At 36.9% G+C, this 18,268-nt stretch overlaps 1 protein-coding gene across 1 annotated transcript in view; it reads left to right on the forward strand.

Moving 5' to 3' along the window:
* ITGA1 (integrin subunit alpha 1) overlaps window positions 1-14,142 on the forward strand; it is a 70,396-nt gene extending 56,254 nt beyond the window's left edge. Inside the window, exons 21-30 of the mRNA XM_015848696.2 lie at window positions 101-181; window positions 1,481-1,557; window positions 2,088-2,177; window positions 3,111-3,213; window positions 4,064-4,177; window positions 5,816-5,920; window positions 7,004-7,108; window positions 7,570-7,662; window positions 9,165-9,281; window positions 10,195-14,142. Coding sequence (XP_015704182.1) covers window positions 101-181; window positions 1,481-1,557; window positions 2,088-2,177; window positions 3,111-3,213; window positions 4,064-4,177; window positions 5,816-5,920; window positions 7,004-7,108; window positions 7,570-7,662; window positions 9,165-9,281; window positions 10,195-10,239 — 930 coding nt within the window. The 3' untranslated portion in view covers window positions 10,240-14,142. The remainder of the gene's footprint in view (window positions 1-100; window positions 182-1,480; window positions 1,558-2,087; window positions 2,178-3,110; window positions 3,214-4,063; window positions 4,178-5,815; window positions 5,921-7,003; window positions 7,109-7,569; window positions 7,663-9,164; window positions 9,282-10,194) is intronic.
* Window positions 14,143-18,268: the final 4,126 nt, after the last annotated feature.

Raw genomic sequence — 18,268 nt, forward strand, 5'->3', positions numbered from 1 at the left:
ATAAGAACCTTTAATTTTGGAGCAGCCCTTGAAAACATATGCTTAGTCAGAATTTAAAGAGTTTGTGCATGATAATGATTTCACTTTCTCCTTTATTTAGGATATACAGAAAGATAGTTGTGAGTCTAATCACAACATCACCTGTAAAGTGGGATACCCATTTTTAAAACCTGAAGAAGAGGTAAATATACTGATAGAAAGTACACTGATAAGATGTCATAGAATCATCATAGAATGGTTTGGGTTGGAAGGGATTTTTCAGATCATCTAGTTCCAATCCCCCCGCTCTAAGCAGAGCTGCCCCCCACCAGTTCAGGCTGCCTTGGGCCCCATCCAGCCTGGCCTCAAGCACCTCCAGGGATGGGACACCCGCAGCTTCTCTTGGCAACCTGCTCCATTGCCTCACCAACTCATTGTGAAGAATTTCTTCCTAGTATACAACCTAGTTTTACCTATTTTACTTTAAAGCAATTCCTCCTGGTCCTATCACTATCAGATGATGTAAAAGTAGGTCCCCCTCCTATATATAGGCACATTTCAAGTACTGGAAGGCCACACTGAGGTCTCCCCAGAGCTTTCTCCTTTCCAAGTTAAACAATCCCAGCTCCCCCAACCTTTCTTCATTGGTGAGATGCTCCATCCCTCTGGTCATCTTCGTGGCCCTCCACTGGACCTGCTCCAACAGCTCTACATCCTTATTGTGCTTGTGGTGCCAGACCTAGGCACCATACTCCAGACGAGTCCTTACAAGGACAGAATAGAGGGAAACAGTCACCTCCCTCTCCCTACTGGCCACCTCTCTTCTGATGCAGCCCAGGATACTGTTGGCATTCCAGTCTGCAAGCACGCTCTGCTGGCTTACATCCAGCTTTTTGTCCACCACAGCCCCCAAGTCTTTCTCTGCAGGGGTGCTCTCAATGAGTTACTCTCCCAGTCTGTACTCATACCTGGGATGACCCCTACTCAAGTCCAGCACCTTACCCTTGGCCTTGTTGGACATTATTCTGTTCACATACACCCACTTTTCAAGACTGTCCAGGTCTCTTACTCTGAGAAAGGTTTCCTTAAAGAACTGCCAGCTCTGTTCTGTTCCTTGGTCCCTAAGGACACTTTCACAGAGGATATCATCCAGTAATTCCCTAGGAAGACAGAAGTTCACTATTCTGAAGTTTCTATGTTTTTCTAATACACTAAGGGATAAGATGGACTGAGGCTTCTTGGCTCTGAAAATTTTGAGGCTATTGTTTATTAAGTGATAACTTTTAGATTTCTCTCTGTTTTGGAGGAAAATTTAAAAAAAAAATAAATTAAATCCTTCTTAGAAAAAGGTTAAGGTATGAATAAAGATCCCATTTCTAAAAGCAACATAATTTTACTCATTTTTCTTCAGCCCAAACATTATTAGTGTGCTCTTCTTTCCTTTCCTTTTCTTTTTTTTTTTTTTTTTCTTTAAATATGCACACTGTATTTCTCCAAACAGATCTCCTTCAAAATATCATTCCAATTCAATGCATCATATCTCCTGGAAAATGCCACTGTTGACGTATATGCTACAAGGTTAGTTGCAATCTTTGCTTGTTTACAGTGTGATTTTTTTCAGAATGCTCTACAACTGTTTTCATGGAAAAACTACTTGTGAGCCACACAAGTAGTTTTACTTTCAGAAAAGGTTTATTCTCTTACAAACTTACCATATGTGTTATCATAAATTGCAGTTAATAAAAGATGTCTTGTCCTCAAGGAGCAAGGAAACTGAGGATGCCCTCAGTGTTTGCTCTCCCTGCAAAATACAGAGATGATGTGAAAATAATGGTCCTTGCTTGTTCAATTTCCATCCAGTCAACAATTTGTAATTTCAACATAGATGCATCTCTGAGCTGTGTCTAGTTCGGGATTTAACTTTATTTACTCGAAATAGTCTTCTGAACTTTATTTAGAAGACAGTAATTGACTAGAAATGGTTGGTAGGTTTTTGTAACAAGAACTGTGTGTATTTCAGTTTCTTGGTACTCCTTGCCCCATAGTAGCCCTCTTACATGTGCAGGCGATATCAGATTCTGACATGAGTGACATATGTTTTATTTTAGTGACAGCGAAGAACCACCTGAGACCTTGAGAGACAACAGAGGACAAGTTACAATTCCCGTAAAATATGAAGTAGGATTAATATTTGTGAGGTATTCATGCTTCATTATGCTTCTGTTTATTAGTATAGTAAATAACAGGTGTTCACACAGAATATAACATTGTTTTGTTTTTGAGCTGTGCTCTGTATCTTCAAATGGCAACTACCAGAAAATGAAGCACAGGCTTCACTGAAAGGAGCAGTCATGTGAAGTGATAAGTGACAGTAACTACTACATGTTGCTGTATCTTCTCAATTTAAATTTGATTTGCAGTTTGCAAGTACAGCTGCAGCTTTTGGTGATTCTTGTTCTTGCCCTATTCGTTCAAAGGCATTTCAGATACAAAAGAAAGGAAACAAGGACAGACACATATCATATCACTGTAATATTGTGAGGTGCAGTGTTTGATTTCCAGCTTCAAAAATTAGCTTTAATTTTATATTTACAGGGATTTGTTTTTCTCACTTCTAAGATAATCTTTAATGCAGATTTTATACTGTACTTTTACAAACAGATGTAATTCAATTAAATTCCATCCCTGAAAAACATCATCAGTATTTTCAGTAGAATACAGGGCCTGGTGAACTTGTGAAAACAATTAAATTATTCATTTGTTGTGCATTTCAAGTGTTCAAATCCATCCTTCTATAGACAAATTTAAACAATGTTTTGTTATCTCATTTTTAAATAAATGCTGCCTGTTTCACGTGGCAGTACTCCTTCACAATAAGGAATTGTACAGCTAATATTTGTTCACTTCATTGCTTTTACTGAGCATAACATTTGGTATGTATATGGCAACAAAAGAGCACTACTCAGAAAAGGAAGAGTTGTTTTCTGTGGAGGCAGCATTACTCTCTTATTTGCAAGACTAGCCCTGTAGGATTCACAAATTAATGACAATACCTACATGATTATCTCACTTAGAGTTTTTATGAAGTTTTTGTTATTCCTGTTTGTCTGTTTTTGCTTTCTAATCTGCAGTGTTTTCAAAGAGCACCATGTTATAATTGCTGCAAATGAAACTATTCCTACTGCTATTAACACAACAGAGCAGATCGGGGATGAAGTTACTTTGCATTATAGGGTAAGAAAAATGAAACTGTAAATTTTTTGTTTTTCATTTAATTTGTGTCATTTAAAGTGATAGCTTTAAGTTATGTGGTATGTGAAACTTTTGACAATGTTTAAAACTTGTTTTCTTGCCTGCTTTGGAATAAGTTGAATCAGAAGTTTTCAGAATGGTCCATTTTCTGTGGAGTAATTCAAGTGCATTCTACTTGCATGTGCAAGTAAATGAGCACTTGGCTTTTGGCCATTACAGTTCAGAACAGATATTTCCAAAATCCAACCAACTTTGAGAAAAGACAAATGCTGTGATCTAAGAACATTGTCTTCTTAATGGAATGCATACTGCAAATCAAAATCACTCAGAAAAAAATATATATAGGAGTAGAAACCCTGCCACAAGTTGCAGTAGTGCTGAATTTAGATATCATGGGAGCATACTTGTTTCCCAGAATCAAATACATAGCTGGAAAAGGATTCTGCGCATAGTCATGATAAAAGTCTCTGAATCAACTTTATCTATAAAAACAAGTGATGGCAGCAGTTGCAAACGTTTTATGTTTTTTAAACCACCTACAATTACTTCTCTTATTCTTCACATTTAAATCCAGTAACCCTGTGCTTTTGTGGATGCTTTTTTAGACATCATTCATCTCATATCAAAATCCTTGCTTTTGAAATGTAAAAGAGCTGATGGGCTGCAGAGCATACCATTTGTTGTCTCATAAACATAAATCATCTCTGCAAGCAGCTTATTACCAAATGGAGAAAAAGTTAAAAATAATAATAATAATAATAAATTAAAAATTCAATAAAATACCAATAAAATAAGAAGGTACTAATCAAAATATTTTTTTTCATTTTTATAGATTGAAAAAGGTGAACATTTTCCAATGCCAAACCTCACACTGCAAATCCTGTACCCTGATGTAACAACAGCCAAAAACACCCTTCTCTACCTTACAGCATTGTCACATTCCCAAGTAAGAAAGCAGTTTTTATTTTTCCTATTAGTTTTACATTTAAGTTTGAAACTTTTTTTCATGTAAGGAAGTGGCAAACATTTGGGGTTATGTTTTGCTTCATGGCATATATTGCTTTAGTCTAAATGATAAGATGCTGTTGTTTTAATAATATGTGAAGATGTTCATAGGAAGACAGAAAAGAATTATTAGAAGGAAATGAATAAGTTTAAAATGGCTTTGAACAATAATTGTAATGTAAAATGTTGATTTGATATATTGCCAACTGCTGAGAAGTTCAGATTGAGACACGGGGGACAGAACTTTCTTAGTTCTGGCAACTGAGCCTGATTATCTCCATTATTAATAGTGCTTCTTGTGAATACTATAGCCCTGCATTTAAATTTAGAGCTTGATATCCTCTTCAATACTCTTCATTCTGAAACTAGCATTCCTGCATGTCTGTTCTCTGGCACTGGCAATCCTCTGGATTCTTCCTTGTCTGGGGCACTGTGACTTTCTGAAGGAGTAATAGGTCATGTCTTCACTTCAGTCCTCATTTAAGGATGATCAGTTTTTCCATTTCACTCCTCCAGAGTTGCTGGATGAGATCACAATTCCAGCAAGTCCCATGACTCAAGATTTGCAAATATTAAACTAGGTCTACTTTACTAATTGAATAGCTCAACAAATATCACCAAGTGGTGACATGAACCTTTTTTTTCATTCATCTTTTCTACAGAAACTCACCAATTCCCACATAGTTCAATTAGTTGGAATGTGATGCACCATTGAAAAACTGAATAAATGGTTGAAATGCAATTTCAAGGTTCATTTTAAAACAAACAGTATATCAGAAAGTTTCATGTTTAGTGCACAAAAAATTATGACTGTTCTTTAATTCCTTCTCCTATTATTGTAATTCCTAACCAATGACCACATTTGATCCACCTAGGCTTACACATACATTCACAAATCTGAATGCAGCACAGGAAATTTGCAATGTATCTTCGCTATGATAAGCTTAAAGTGAATATCTTTGATCTAAAGAAAAAGCAAAATAAATAAAGAAATAATATTTAAAAGAAGGGGAAAAAAAAAGGGGGGGGGGGGGAGGGGGAGGAAAAAGCCCTCCACTCTTCCTCTAAAATAAAGATATCAAAGGTGGCCTTGAAGGAATCACAAAGGTTCAGCAGTGATCCAGCACCCTTTCATCCTCCCTGGGCTCCTGAATTCTTCAGTTCACCTACTAGTCTTTTGCTAAGGCAGAAAGCTGTGCAATCCCATTTAAAAGCTATTTAGCTCTCTCTTAGTAGTCAGTTTTGCTGATTCGTGTGGCAGTATTCTTCAAGGAAGATCTTGTTTGCTTCTACAGATGCTTAAGTAACTGGATAAAATTCAAGTCAAATTATCTCACAAAAAACTTGTTTGTTTACATAGTGATATTTAAATGTTCGTGCTATCTGAATTTGCTTTTCTGCACTCTTGCAATATCTGTTTTTATTATTGCATTTAGTTGCTTACTACTAATACAATTAGCAAGTATTTATGTTATTAAATATAAAATATTATTAATTTTGTCTTGTTCCCAAGACCTTCTAATGGTAACAGGTTGGGTATTCAAGCAATAAGTATATTTTTTTGTATTTCTTCTAACAGAATGCTATCTGCAAATCTAGTTACCCTGTAGATCACCTAAGGATTGGTTCTGGAAAATCATTTGTACTACCAAAAATAAAAGAACCTACAAAGGATACAATTATGGTAAGCCTCCCTATGGTGTATACTTTCAACCTAGATTTACATTTGTTTACATTTTCGTGAGCATTTCTGAAGTGTATATATAAAAACTTTTGTCAAACTACATCCTCTGAAAAATCACTTTGTATAATAGCCTTAAAAGGTATCCTTATGTAGGACTAGCTGTACATTTTTATTATTTCTGGACACAAAACTGTATGTAGAACTGAAATTGAGGCTTGTTTATTTGTTGATGACTTTTGTTTGTTTTGGTCTTTGGTTTTTAATTCAACAAATGTGTAAATAATGGCAGCACTTTGGACAAATAAAACTCACCTTCTACTTCCCCACCATATTTGTCAAATAATATTGACAGCTCACCTTTCCCTTGCAACTTTTAAATTTGCAATTAAAAATATTTTCAGATACAACTGGTGGAAATGTAGTTGCTGGAGCAATTTGGGAAGGTTTAGCCTCACATTTAGACAGAAGAGCTGCTGAGTATAATTTTGCTAACGCAGTTATGTTGTCATATTAAGTGGAAAGATGTCATACTACCTACTCAGCAGAGAGATGCAAGAGGTACAAGCTCAGTTTCTGGTATGAATGAAACTGTGTCAGGAGATGAGTGTTTTGCTATGGTTAACATATATCCTTCATAGAGGTGGTAACAATCCGAGTTAGCACGTTTCCAGATTATCAGACATGTCTGCTGTACTCCCAGCAGGTAAGTAAAGACACATGAATTCTCCTACCTCAATTCAGATATCCCATGGTTTTCAACATTTAAGCCATAGCTGTGCTGGCAGAAAACTATATCTTGCAATTGCAGGCTATGCCTCTGTCAGAGAATGCTGCTGCACAGCTACAGTAACTGAGGTTCCTGCAGGCTAAGGGTTTGCGTAAGGGGCTGTTCCACCACATAATGAGTATCTCAACTCATTTTACATACTGTGGTGTAATTTTTACATTTAAAAAACACATTAATATCCTTTTAGAATTGATATCACAAGACAGTGATCTATAGGTATAGTATGTTTACATGATTTTATTCTAATAATGTGAAAAACCTACTGCTGTTAGTTTATGTTGCTGCCTTTTAAACAGGAATGTGATACATTCAGCTGTGCATCTATTAATTGTGCCCTGGCCCCATCTGACATATCTCAAGTGAATGTTTCTTTAAGAGTATGGAAACCTACCATCATAAAAGTAAGTAAATCCCATCTTCAGGTTTGGAAAAAATAAGCCAGTATTTGTAATGTTTCTTGAAATTATATCTTTAATTTTCTTGTCTGCATATTCATCAAGTTTTGAAAAATGTTTCCATATGTTTTATTAACCTGTGAGTATTCAGAACTGAACATGTTAGAAGGACAACTGCTACTTTTTTCTGTACTTATGTTTTGTTTTTTTTAAACTAGTTGGTTACCCATCCACAAATTCTAATTCAGCATATGTATGGAGGGACATATTGAAGCATATTATTTTTAAGTAAATTTTAATCTGGAAAGACTTTTTGGATCTATAAGGGATTTTTTTTTCAATTTTCAGTTTTCATTATATCTCCCAGAACTTGAGCATTAAGTTTTGCTTCCAAACTTCTCGTTTCTGCAAAGCTTTCTGTTTCAAAATACCTACTATAAAGCATTGGCATTTCTTACCTTTTCCAGGCAAGTATTCACAGCTTAACCCTTGTTGTGAAAGCATTACTTCGGAGTGAAAATTCATCACTGATTTTAAGAAATGACCATCAAAAACTAGAGGTAATATGATAGTTCATGGCTTTACTCTTCATAGGATATCTTCTGCTGAATCATTTATTGTCATTCATTGCTAGCAAGTTGATTGCTATCTGTCATAATAACCTACTCTAAGTACAAGTAAAGGAATTCATGTTTCAGCCAAGTGTCAGAATTAACCAACCCATGTGCCTGGGATGTGTCTGAAGTATTTCTGAGTGGGACATGTCTGAAGTATTTCTGCCTGTTGCAGTGTAAATGCTTACTGTAACTGTGTTAATTAAAAGCATAATTAAAATGATATTTTTAATTGGTAGTATTTTCAAAGCCATCCTGAGTTACTTAAAAGTGACACTGTATTTTCTTTACAATTCCTACTATTAATTCTTTTTACTCCGTTACCCAAGAAATAAGTCTGAAATTGAATCTTTTCTTTTACAGAAGTATTTTGATCATTTTCTTATACACTACATTAGAAACAACATTTTCATAATGAGGTCCTATTAAAAACTAGAGTTGTTTATTCATGAGCTGTTAAGAGGAACTTGTATCTGACTTCCTAGCAGATAAATCAGGTATAATGAGGAATGTGTTTTATTTTGTTAGTTACATTGTTTTCACTGTCATAGGTTTTATTCCAAGAGGTTTATAGTGGCTAATGCATTGCTTTTCTGTGAAAACTTATATATACAGGAGCTTATTTACTACAGTGTATTTTTTTAAGCACAAGACTTATTATGAGTTATTGCTCTTAATGCCCCCAAATTCTGAGCCTTTCAATGTGCAAAATATTTTTGGAATGCAAATCTCACAAGTCAGATATTAACTGATCCAGTATTGAGGCAAGTCTTCTAAGCAATAGGTTGAAATTCAATCCAGGAGTGAAAACACAGGTGACGTCCTTGTAGATAAAGACAGCTGCTTTTACAATGCATACAATTTCAAGAATAGTGGTTTAAATATGTAATTTCAAGCTGAAAGGTTGAGTTCAGTTATTTGATATCTTTTGAAGTATAAAACTGTCTCTTTAATAAATTCTTAAGCTAAAATAATTCAAACTATGTCATCAGTTTCACTCAAACATGACTGTTCCTTATCTGTTTGGTTTACACTGGAGAAGTTTAGTGTAAAAGTAAGTTAATACTCATATGGCTTTTTACTCTAAGTCTGCTAGTCACTGCCATCTTTCAGAGAGGAAAGGAGTGATTGATAACACACTGAAGAAACTCCCTAGCATATGCTTCAACTACCCACATTCTTTATTCTGAGTGCTTTATACAAACAGTTGTTAACTGATAGCAGGTCCGTTCCTCATGGAACAAACATGCTTGCAAGGTACAAGGTATTATGTAAATATAAGGTGTTTGAGGGTTTTTGTTGTAATTTTTTAATTCCTTCTTGCAAATTCTTGTACTCAGAATGAAATAGTACTTTGGAAATCAGGGTGTATTGATACCAGTCATGCTGCTCTGATGATATTTTAAAGGAACAGTTTATTTATTGCTTACATTCTGAATACTTTGCAGACCATGATTAAGATTTCCAAAGAACTCCCTCCGGGTTCAGTCCCCTTATGGGTTATCCTCCTGAGTATCTTCGCTGGACTCTTGATTCTTGCACTGCTCATATTTGCTTTGTGGAAGGTAAGCTGCACACCCTTGTCTTCATGAAAATAAATTAGATAGATAGATAGGTAGATAGATAGATAGGTAGGTAGATAGATAGATAGATAGATAGATAGATAGATAGATAGATAGATAGATAGATAGATAGATAAATAGATAGATAAATAGATAGATAAATAGATAGATAAATAGATAGATAAATAGATAGATAAATAAATAGATAGAAAGGTATGCTTAATTTATGTATCCTGTCCTTCTCATAATTAGAACCTGGACACGAAAATTATCCAGTAGGTAAATTGGAATGGGTCTTGAAGAAATGACAAAATAATTAGTAGCAGTACATTTTTCTGAGGTAAAACATGCAATGCTTAATGATTGAAGCTCATACTGATATATACACAACAGTACATTATGGAAAAAAAAATAAAAATAAAAAGAGATTTTAGCACTGTAGGGTTATTTTGTTCTGTCTATGTATGGTGAAGTTTTCTTTGTGCAAGAAATGCTAAGCCTGTGGTAATTATTGCCCACAAGTGGGCACTCTTCTCCAAGCTAAATATTCAGTTTATATTAAAGTTTAAAGGCTGTGGTGTTCTTTTAATTACAACCTGCATAATCTCTTGAAAAAATCCTCAAAAACACTAAGAATGCTTTGTTTATTTGACTGCCAGCTATTACTAAGCATTTTAATCACTGACACCATGTGCACATAAAAATGATTCAGCAATCATTTTTTGTCTGCTTCTGTGACACGTCTCTCTAGTTTTTTCCATTCCAAGAAAAGCAGACTTGTACTTCACTGATAAAAAATTAAATGACTATTTACTATTCTGCAAGTACGAAAGTAGTTGTAAGAACTTAGTATGTAAGTGCAATATGGACTGTTAGCTTTAAGTAGTTCTTTATTCAGTTCATTTCTCTTCTGCAGGCTGGATTTTTCAAGAGGCCGCTTAAGAAGAAAATGGAGAAATGAAGAATTAAAAAAACACAAAACCAAAAAAAAAAAAAAAAGATTTTTTTCCTCAGGTCTGCCTCAAAAATGTGACTGTACAATTAAAAACTTAGATATACATGCAACGCTCACAATATTTTATAAACTCCAGTGCCTTAAAAAAAAATATAGAAAAAGAGAAGAAAAAAAAGAGCAGAACATCGAGCAAACAAACGCGCATCTGAATGAATCGAAGGAAGAACAAATAGCCTTATGTCACTTTGTGATACTCAAGGACATACTTTCAAGTATTACTCATTTTTGGAGAGTAACTGAGTTCGAAGATCCTAACATTTTTTAGTGTGAAAAATGCCAAATCATATTATTTTATGCCTATATATATGTGGAACCTCTTTTAATCCCGAATTATGCAACAACTCGTCTGTGTGTTGCAATCCCAGTTTTTTTATCACTCTATGATTGTCAAGGAGAAAATATTGTATTCAAAATTTTCTCCTTTTGATGGACTGTCAGCTACAGAAAATTCAAACTTTGAAGATGAACCAAATTTTACATGGCAACTGAGGTAATGGCAATTCAAAAGACTGAAACACCTGCAGAACTTTGCATGAAAATCACTGAAATTCATTGAACTTCTCTTTCAACTTATTTTACTGGGTCCAGCTGATACGCCAAGAAATGTTTATTGTCAAGTGGATCACTGGGGATATATCCATTAATTCATGTAACTGTTTGAACTTGAAGGGGATTTTTGGCAGACCTGGAAATGTATGCACAAAATATTCAAGCCCAACTAATTGCACGCTTTACTCAAATAAGCAGAGGAACAGTTGTGTCTGCAGATTGATATATTTGTATTTATGCAGAAAATGTTTAGAGGTACCCTGAAAGTTTGACTTGCTGTATATCTTGGAGTAGCCAAGGGGGTGCTTCGTAAACTTTCACTGTAAATTTGTTGTGTAGCTATTTAATCCAATGAGTTTAAAGTGTACAAATTGATAATTAACAAAAGAGCACAGAAATTTAGCACTGGCAAGCTTCTTCTAGTAGTTTCTCACCTCATCTTTCTTACTTAGGACTTTAAAGTGATAAATTTGCATACTAAATAAGCACTTAACAAATTACATTTATTTTGTGTCAAAGATTAAAAGTTTTTAAGTTTATATAAGAATACACTGAAATGTAGATAGCAAAGGATTTCTCTTGAGCTATTTAGAGTGTTCGGCTTAGCACGAAATGTCTTTCTCCCTTTTTCTTTCACATACTTGTTTTCCTTCCACAACAATCCCTCCTTGTGGCTCTTGGCTATCTATATGTTGACCTTCAAAGCTTCCTACATTACTTGCAGTCACAAAAAGTTAACAAGGAAATGGAGGCCTGCAGGCTAACTGTAATGTTGCATCAGCATGGTAAAATTTAGTATTGATTCCCAGTAGATCAGAAAATGATGAGGAGTGCTTCTGTAAGATGTACTCATTTGCAGAAATACCTTTGCCTTGTCAAGGAAATCAGGCAAATTCTTCAGCTTGATACAAATTTCACTGAAACAAGCAAACAAAATCATTACAACTTTCAAAAGCTTTGTCTTATGAGACAGGTTCCACTGACTTTATAAAAAGCAATAGGATATTTTATAAAGACATTTTTCTTCATGAAGAGACCGCAGATTGAGTTGAATATGCCAGCAACTACAACTCCAGCAGTGCACTGAAAGGTGCTTTGCTATTTAAAAGATGCTGTCTCTCCTCAGTGCCTTCTATATAGTTTCTTAACTAGAGAGTAGTTCGTGGGAAAAGCTGAGGTTTGTGTCAATGCAGCAAGTAGGATTAAGTTTGAAAGAGTTTGTGCCTGCCTGTGGGAAAGTTGGTGATTTCATAACAATGCTCTGCTGATGGTAGCATGACTCAGAGGAGAGGGCAAAGCCCTCTGCAGGAGCACCGTGGGCTGCAGTGCACTGTGTGGGAGATCCACAGCGACGGTGGGCTTGCTCACCAGGCTCATCTGCATGTCTGAAAGTGTGCCTGACCCCAGGGGCTGGGTACAGGATGTGCTGCCCTGGTCCTAAGTGCCGAGTGAAAACTAGAGTGGAAGCTGTAAGCAAGGCAGAAGAGTTGTGGGTAGGATTCCTACTTCATTCATCACGCAAGCTAAACAGTCCTCAAAGGAAGGCAAAAATCTAAACTAACATTTGCAAAGATGTTTTAATGACAGCCTGAGTTGAAAGTTTGGTTTTTAACAAAACAAAATTTTTCCAGTTTGTTTGAAAGAGTTGTATGGCACTTGTCACCACAGCATCTGAATGCCTCAGAATCACCACTTTTTCTTCCTTGAAATAACTCTGTAAAGGCACAACAGTGTTATATCCCAATATGGTCTTGTGAAGGAAAAACTATGAAGAAGTTGTGACTCGTCTTTGCACATATATAAAGTCTATGATAATAAAGGAAATACTTGTGTTTATTATTATTCACCCAGTTTGTTAACCATTAGCTCATTTTTCCTAGCTACATAAAATTAATCACTCCAAGTTATGCAATTCACACGTCATTTTTATGCAACACACTTTTTGTTTCACTCTTTAGATATGGTAATCTTTTAACAAAAACATTTACTTTTTCTGATGACTTTACATGTCAAATTTTAGAGCATCAGCCTGATTTAAAATAGCCAATAGGACAGTCTGTTTCCCTGAAGTATGCACAAAAATACATATTTTATCAATGCAAAGTATGTTTGAGATCAATGTTCCATTCTTTTTAGCCTCACTTTGCTCTGAAGAGCAGTAGGAAACTTCATGGAACCACACTGCTATTCTATTTATTCTAATACTTTCTCTGTTTTCACATTTGTCCTGTTATCAAATGTTCAACTATAGCATCTATTTAAAATTCAAGTATGTAAAGGGAATACCACTGTACCACATTTCACTTGCATGGGCTAGATTATAGTTAAATCAGTATTTTTATTCACAGAATCTTTCCACGCAGCACTGCGAAAGCAGTATTTTTACTGCTTTTCAGAATATACAGCAAAAAAACCTACTGAAATCAATACTGTAAATGTCAGAAACATCTCACTGGAATTTGGCAGGTCAAGAAAAATCAGTAAAACATGTAATCTGTTCTATCCCTATAAAAAGACACATTAGTCTTGTATTATGATTCCAACTTCTAGCACCGTTTTTTAATTCAACTAACAGCCCATGAAAAACTGTAATAAATTAGATGTATGACCAGAGTTTAAGTTATCAAAGGAATCTGGCCCATGTCAATTCCTAACATCAGCACTGAACTATCTAATGTTGGAAAGAATGGACAAGCTATGTGTTTATAGCATTGCACTTTGCTGGAAAAAGGAGAGAGAGCATTAAGCAATCGCTCCTGCTTCAATCTGAGGCTGTTGCATAAGTTGTCAGTCTATTATATGAAGAGATGTCAAACAGCATCTATATTAGAGTAGTCCCCTTGCCTTCTGCTTATGTTCCTGTCACTCTCAGACACAACCCACCTATCCTGAGCCCTTACCTGAGCCCTACAGTGCAGCTCCTCTGCTGAACTGTTTTGAGCACAATATCCTCCTTCTGCAGAGCCTGAGTCAAGGGAGCAGGCCTTCAACAGCAGCAAGTAGGGTTTGCATATTTCTTGTAGTAAAGATAGGCTGGAGTTAGGGTCACACTCATCTAATGACTTTCACACTGTGCCTTTGCTTTAATACATTGGATTAACTGTTGTATAGATGCAATACAATTCCAGAAGGAAAAAGAAAGCAAAGTAAGAGATTCATAATGTACCCTCATTAATTATACCACTAAGCATGACTAAGATGGATATTTTTAAGAAAGAAATCACAGCATTCTGCACAGCATTCTGTTTTTCCTGTAAAATTATTCCATATGTTTTATTGATTAAAAATTTTTAAATCTAATACATGTCTTTTGTAGTTTGTTTGCTTGTCAGTGATATAAGATGCATATGAAGGAATCCCAGTTCCTAAATCCAATCTGTCTACCTCTTAATAGGTATTAGAATTAAGCCCAGCATAGCAATGAAGAAATCTTGGATGCTATGATGATTTCAGAAAGATGTTGCCATTAAGTGTATGGATTCTGTGCTTGTAGTCAAATTTGAAAGCTTCAAAGGAAAAGAATTCCTAAAGTAGATTTTTTTTTCCATGACATAATACACATAAATCTGAAGGTTGTTTCTTCATCCAATGGTTCTTCCCATCCAATAAGTTTTCTATGCAACTTAACTACATACAGTCTACAGCCTACCATTTGTATCCAAGCTTTCTAGATGATAAATATCACACTTAACTTCTTATATCACAGTTAACCCAAAAAAAAAGCTGTAATGACTTTACTGTTATCAGAGATTACTTTTGTGGTGAATCACAATCCTGTAACACCAACATCCTGTCCAGTCACAGAGGCGTGTTTACCAAATGTAAGATCTATGTATGATCTATGCATGATCTACAGTTTGCTGGAAATAGAAGTCTTTTGTTGACCACTTTTTTTTACTTTTTTTTTTTTTTTTAAGATTAATTTTCAATGCAATTAAAAAAAAAAAAAAAGAAGAAGAAGAAGAAGAAGAAGGCTAAAATCTATTTTGATGGCAAGGAGTATAGCAGTATTACATTGTTTGCACAAAACTAGATTGTAATTAGTAGCATTTAGCAGAAGCAGCCATGATGCTTCAGATTTTGAAAGCAATAGTAGTTCATCGAGCATGTGTGGTTTGAGCACTGGTAAAAGATGTGTTATAAGAGTCTGATAAGAGGCACGAACAGATTTTTCAGTTGAAATATGATTGCAACTCTATATTCCATTTGAAATTTGCAGGCCATGTGTTTATGTCAACCAAAAATGAAGTCACAAACATGTATAAAGTTGATTATTTTTCTCAGCAATCTTGAAACCTGTTCTCAAATTCCTTTGTCAAAACAAAAAGCAAGGCTGAATGTTTTTTACTGTTCACAGGACTGTGTTTAGCCAACGTATAAAATTGCATAACACTATTTGGCATAACAAGCATTGGCACTGCACTGTGCCCTGCCCATGCCCTGGTTTCAGCCCAGACAGTGTCAATCGCACACCAGTTTTTGGCTGTTACTGAGTAAAGAGTGTGCACCTAAGGCCAGGCTGGGCTGCTTGACAGAGAAGGGCTACTGCCATGACACATAGAGGCAAGGGGCAGTTGTAGGACAGGCTTTGCCTCGCCATGGGTTGGACTTGCCTGATGTGGTCCAACCATCCACCCATCATCAGCATTCCCACTATAGCATGTCACTCGGTACCATATCTTTTCTTGAATGACTTAGGGACAGTGACTCCAGCCCTTCTCTCTGCAGACTGTTCCAGTACCTCAGCATGTTGTGAAAATAAGTTTTTGCTAGTATTCAACATGATCTCCCCTGATGGAACATAGAGCTCATGTTCAGCCAGCCATCATCCTACTCCCCAAGATCCTTTTCCTCTGTACACTCTTACTGCCACTCTGCCCTAAGCCTGTAACATTACCGGGGGGTTGCTTTGACCAAAGTGCAGGACCCAGCACTTGGTCTTGTTGAACTTCATACAACTGGCATCAGCCCTTCAAACCAGCCTATACTGGTTTCTCTGTAGGGCCATCCTGTCCTCAGGCTGCTTGACATCTCCCAGATTGGTAGCATTTGAAAATTAATAAATTGTGCACTCAGTCCTACTTCACTTATCTGGCTTAGTATTATTAGAAGATTTTTTTGTCATCCCAAAACACTTCATGCAGTGCTCCATGTTAAATTGGTTTTGATGGTAAATTTCTGGAATAATTTACTGTCTGTGAATGAATTAGGTAGCTAACAATTTATTATAAAAGATCCAGTGTCATTCACTGTATTTGTCTATGAGACTGTATATGGGAATGTGTCTCTTTATTTAATTAACAATATTGACCCAGCAGTTTCAGCATGTAAAGCTCTAGCTTTTTTATAGAACACAGTAGGAATTTTTCCTTGAAAAGGTGGTGGCAAAATAACCTTTTTTCTGCTTGTCAATTACAGCAACTTCATTTTTGCAACACAAGTGTTTTGTACTGGTTTATGAATTTTACAATGATGTGTGAGTTGTGGTGTTGAAACTTGACACGGTTTTGAATGGCTGAACACTGCACTGAGTGGTGTACACCACAAGAAACAGAGCTTCAGGCAGACAGTCACCAAACAGCCTGCCAAGATTTTGATAAAGATGCTGAATCCTGAATGCCAGGTCCTACACTTTAGCCAGAACCACCTCAGGCAATGCTACAGACTTGAGGCAGTGTCTGGAAGACTGTATGGAAGAAATCAAGTTGGGGGTGTTAGTCAGTTAGCTCAGCTAAACATGAGTCAGAGGGTCAGTGACACCCTGGCTTGTATCAGAAATAGTACTGCCAGCAGGAGCAGGAAGGTGATCCTCAGGAGACTGCCATGGCTGAACTGTGACCTGCTAGTCAAACTGAGGAACTAGAAGAAAGTGCACAAACTGTGGAAACAGGGGCAGGTACCATGGAAAAAGTGTAAGGACACTGCTAGGCTGTGCAGGGATGGGATTAGGAAAGCCAAGGCCCAGACTGAACTAAACTTGCCAAGGGGTGTAAAGGTGAACAAGAAAGGCTTCTACAGGTACCTCAGTCAGAAAAGGAAACTCCTAGAGAGTGTACTCAGACTAATGAGTGACACAGAAATCTGGTAACAATAGACAAGGAGAAAACTGAGGTACTCAGCAATTTTTTGCCTCCATCTTCTCTGATAACTGCTCATCACACAGCCCTCAAATTATTGGTTCAGAAGGAGAGGACTGGGGGAGCAATGCCTCTCCCACTGGGGAAGACCTTAGCATAGATCAGGTTCATGACTCCCTGAGGAACTTGAACATCCACAAGCCCCAGGTCCTGATGAAATATATCCCAGAGTCCTGAGGCTGAGCACAGTCAAGAAAACACTCTCAATGATATTTGAAAAGTCATGGCAGTCAGGTGAAGTCCCTGGTGACTGGAAAAAAGGCAACATGAAGAGAAAACTGGAAGACCCAGGGAACTACCAGACCATCAGTGTCAGCCTTGTGCAAGGAAAGATCATGGAGCTTTTCCTCCTGGAAAATATGCTTAGGCACATGGAAGGCAAGGAACTTGTGCAGGTGAACAAGCATAGCTTCATCAAGAGAGAATCCTGCTTGAGCAACCTAGTGGCCTTCTATGATGGTGTAACTGCATCAGTGGACAAGGCAAAAGCCATTGATGCCATCTATCTATCTGAACTTCAGTAGACCTTTTACATGGTACCCCATATATCATATCCTTCTCTCCAAATTGGAAAGACATAGATTTGATGGGTGGACTGTTCAATGGACAAAGAACTGGCTGCAGGATCAAATTTAGAGAGTGGTGGTCAGTGGCTGAATATCTAGATGGAGATCAGTGACAAATGGTGACCCCAGGGGTCAGTGCTGTGATCAATTCTCTTTAATGTCTTCATCAGTTACACTGACAGTGGAGTTGAGTGCACTCCCAGAAAGTCTGTAGTGCTGTGGAGAGTGGCTGACATGCCCAAGAGGGGAGATGCCACGCAGAGGGATCTAGATAGGCTTGAGCAGCATGCCCAGGTGAAACTCGTGAGGTTTAACAAATCCAAGTGCAAGGTCTTATACATGGGTCAATGCAGCCCCCACTATCAATAAGGTTGGCGGATAAAAGGATTGAGTACAGCCCTGTCAAAAAGGACTTTGGGGTAGTGGTGGATGATGAGCGGGTTATGAGTTAGCAGTATACCCTCAGTGCCCAGAAAACTGACTGCATACTGGGCTACATCAGAAGAAGCAGGGCCAATACAGCAAGAGAAGTGATCCTGCCCCTCTACTCTGCACTGGTGAGGTCTCACTTGGAGTACTGCGTCCAGATATAGAATCCTCAGTACTGGAGATATAGACCTACTGGAGTCTGTCCAGAGGAAGGCCACAAAAATGACCCAGGGGATGGAATACTTCCCTTTGAGGGCAGACTGAAAGAGCTGGAGCTGTTCTGGTTGGAGAAGA

Source organism: Coturnix japonica, chromosome Z (assembly GCF_001577835.2).
Source record: "Coturnix japonica isolate 7356 chromosome Z, Coturnix japonica 2.1, whole genome shotgun sequence".
In the NCBI taxonomy this organism is placed as follows: Eukaryota; Metazoa; Chordata; class Aves; order Galliformes; family Phasianidae; genus Coturnix; species Coturnix japonica.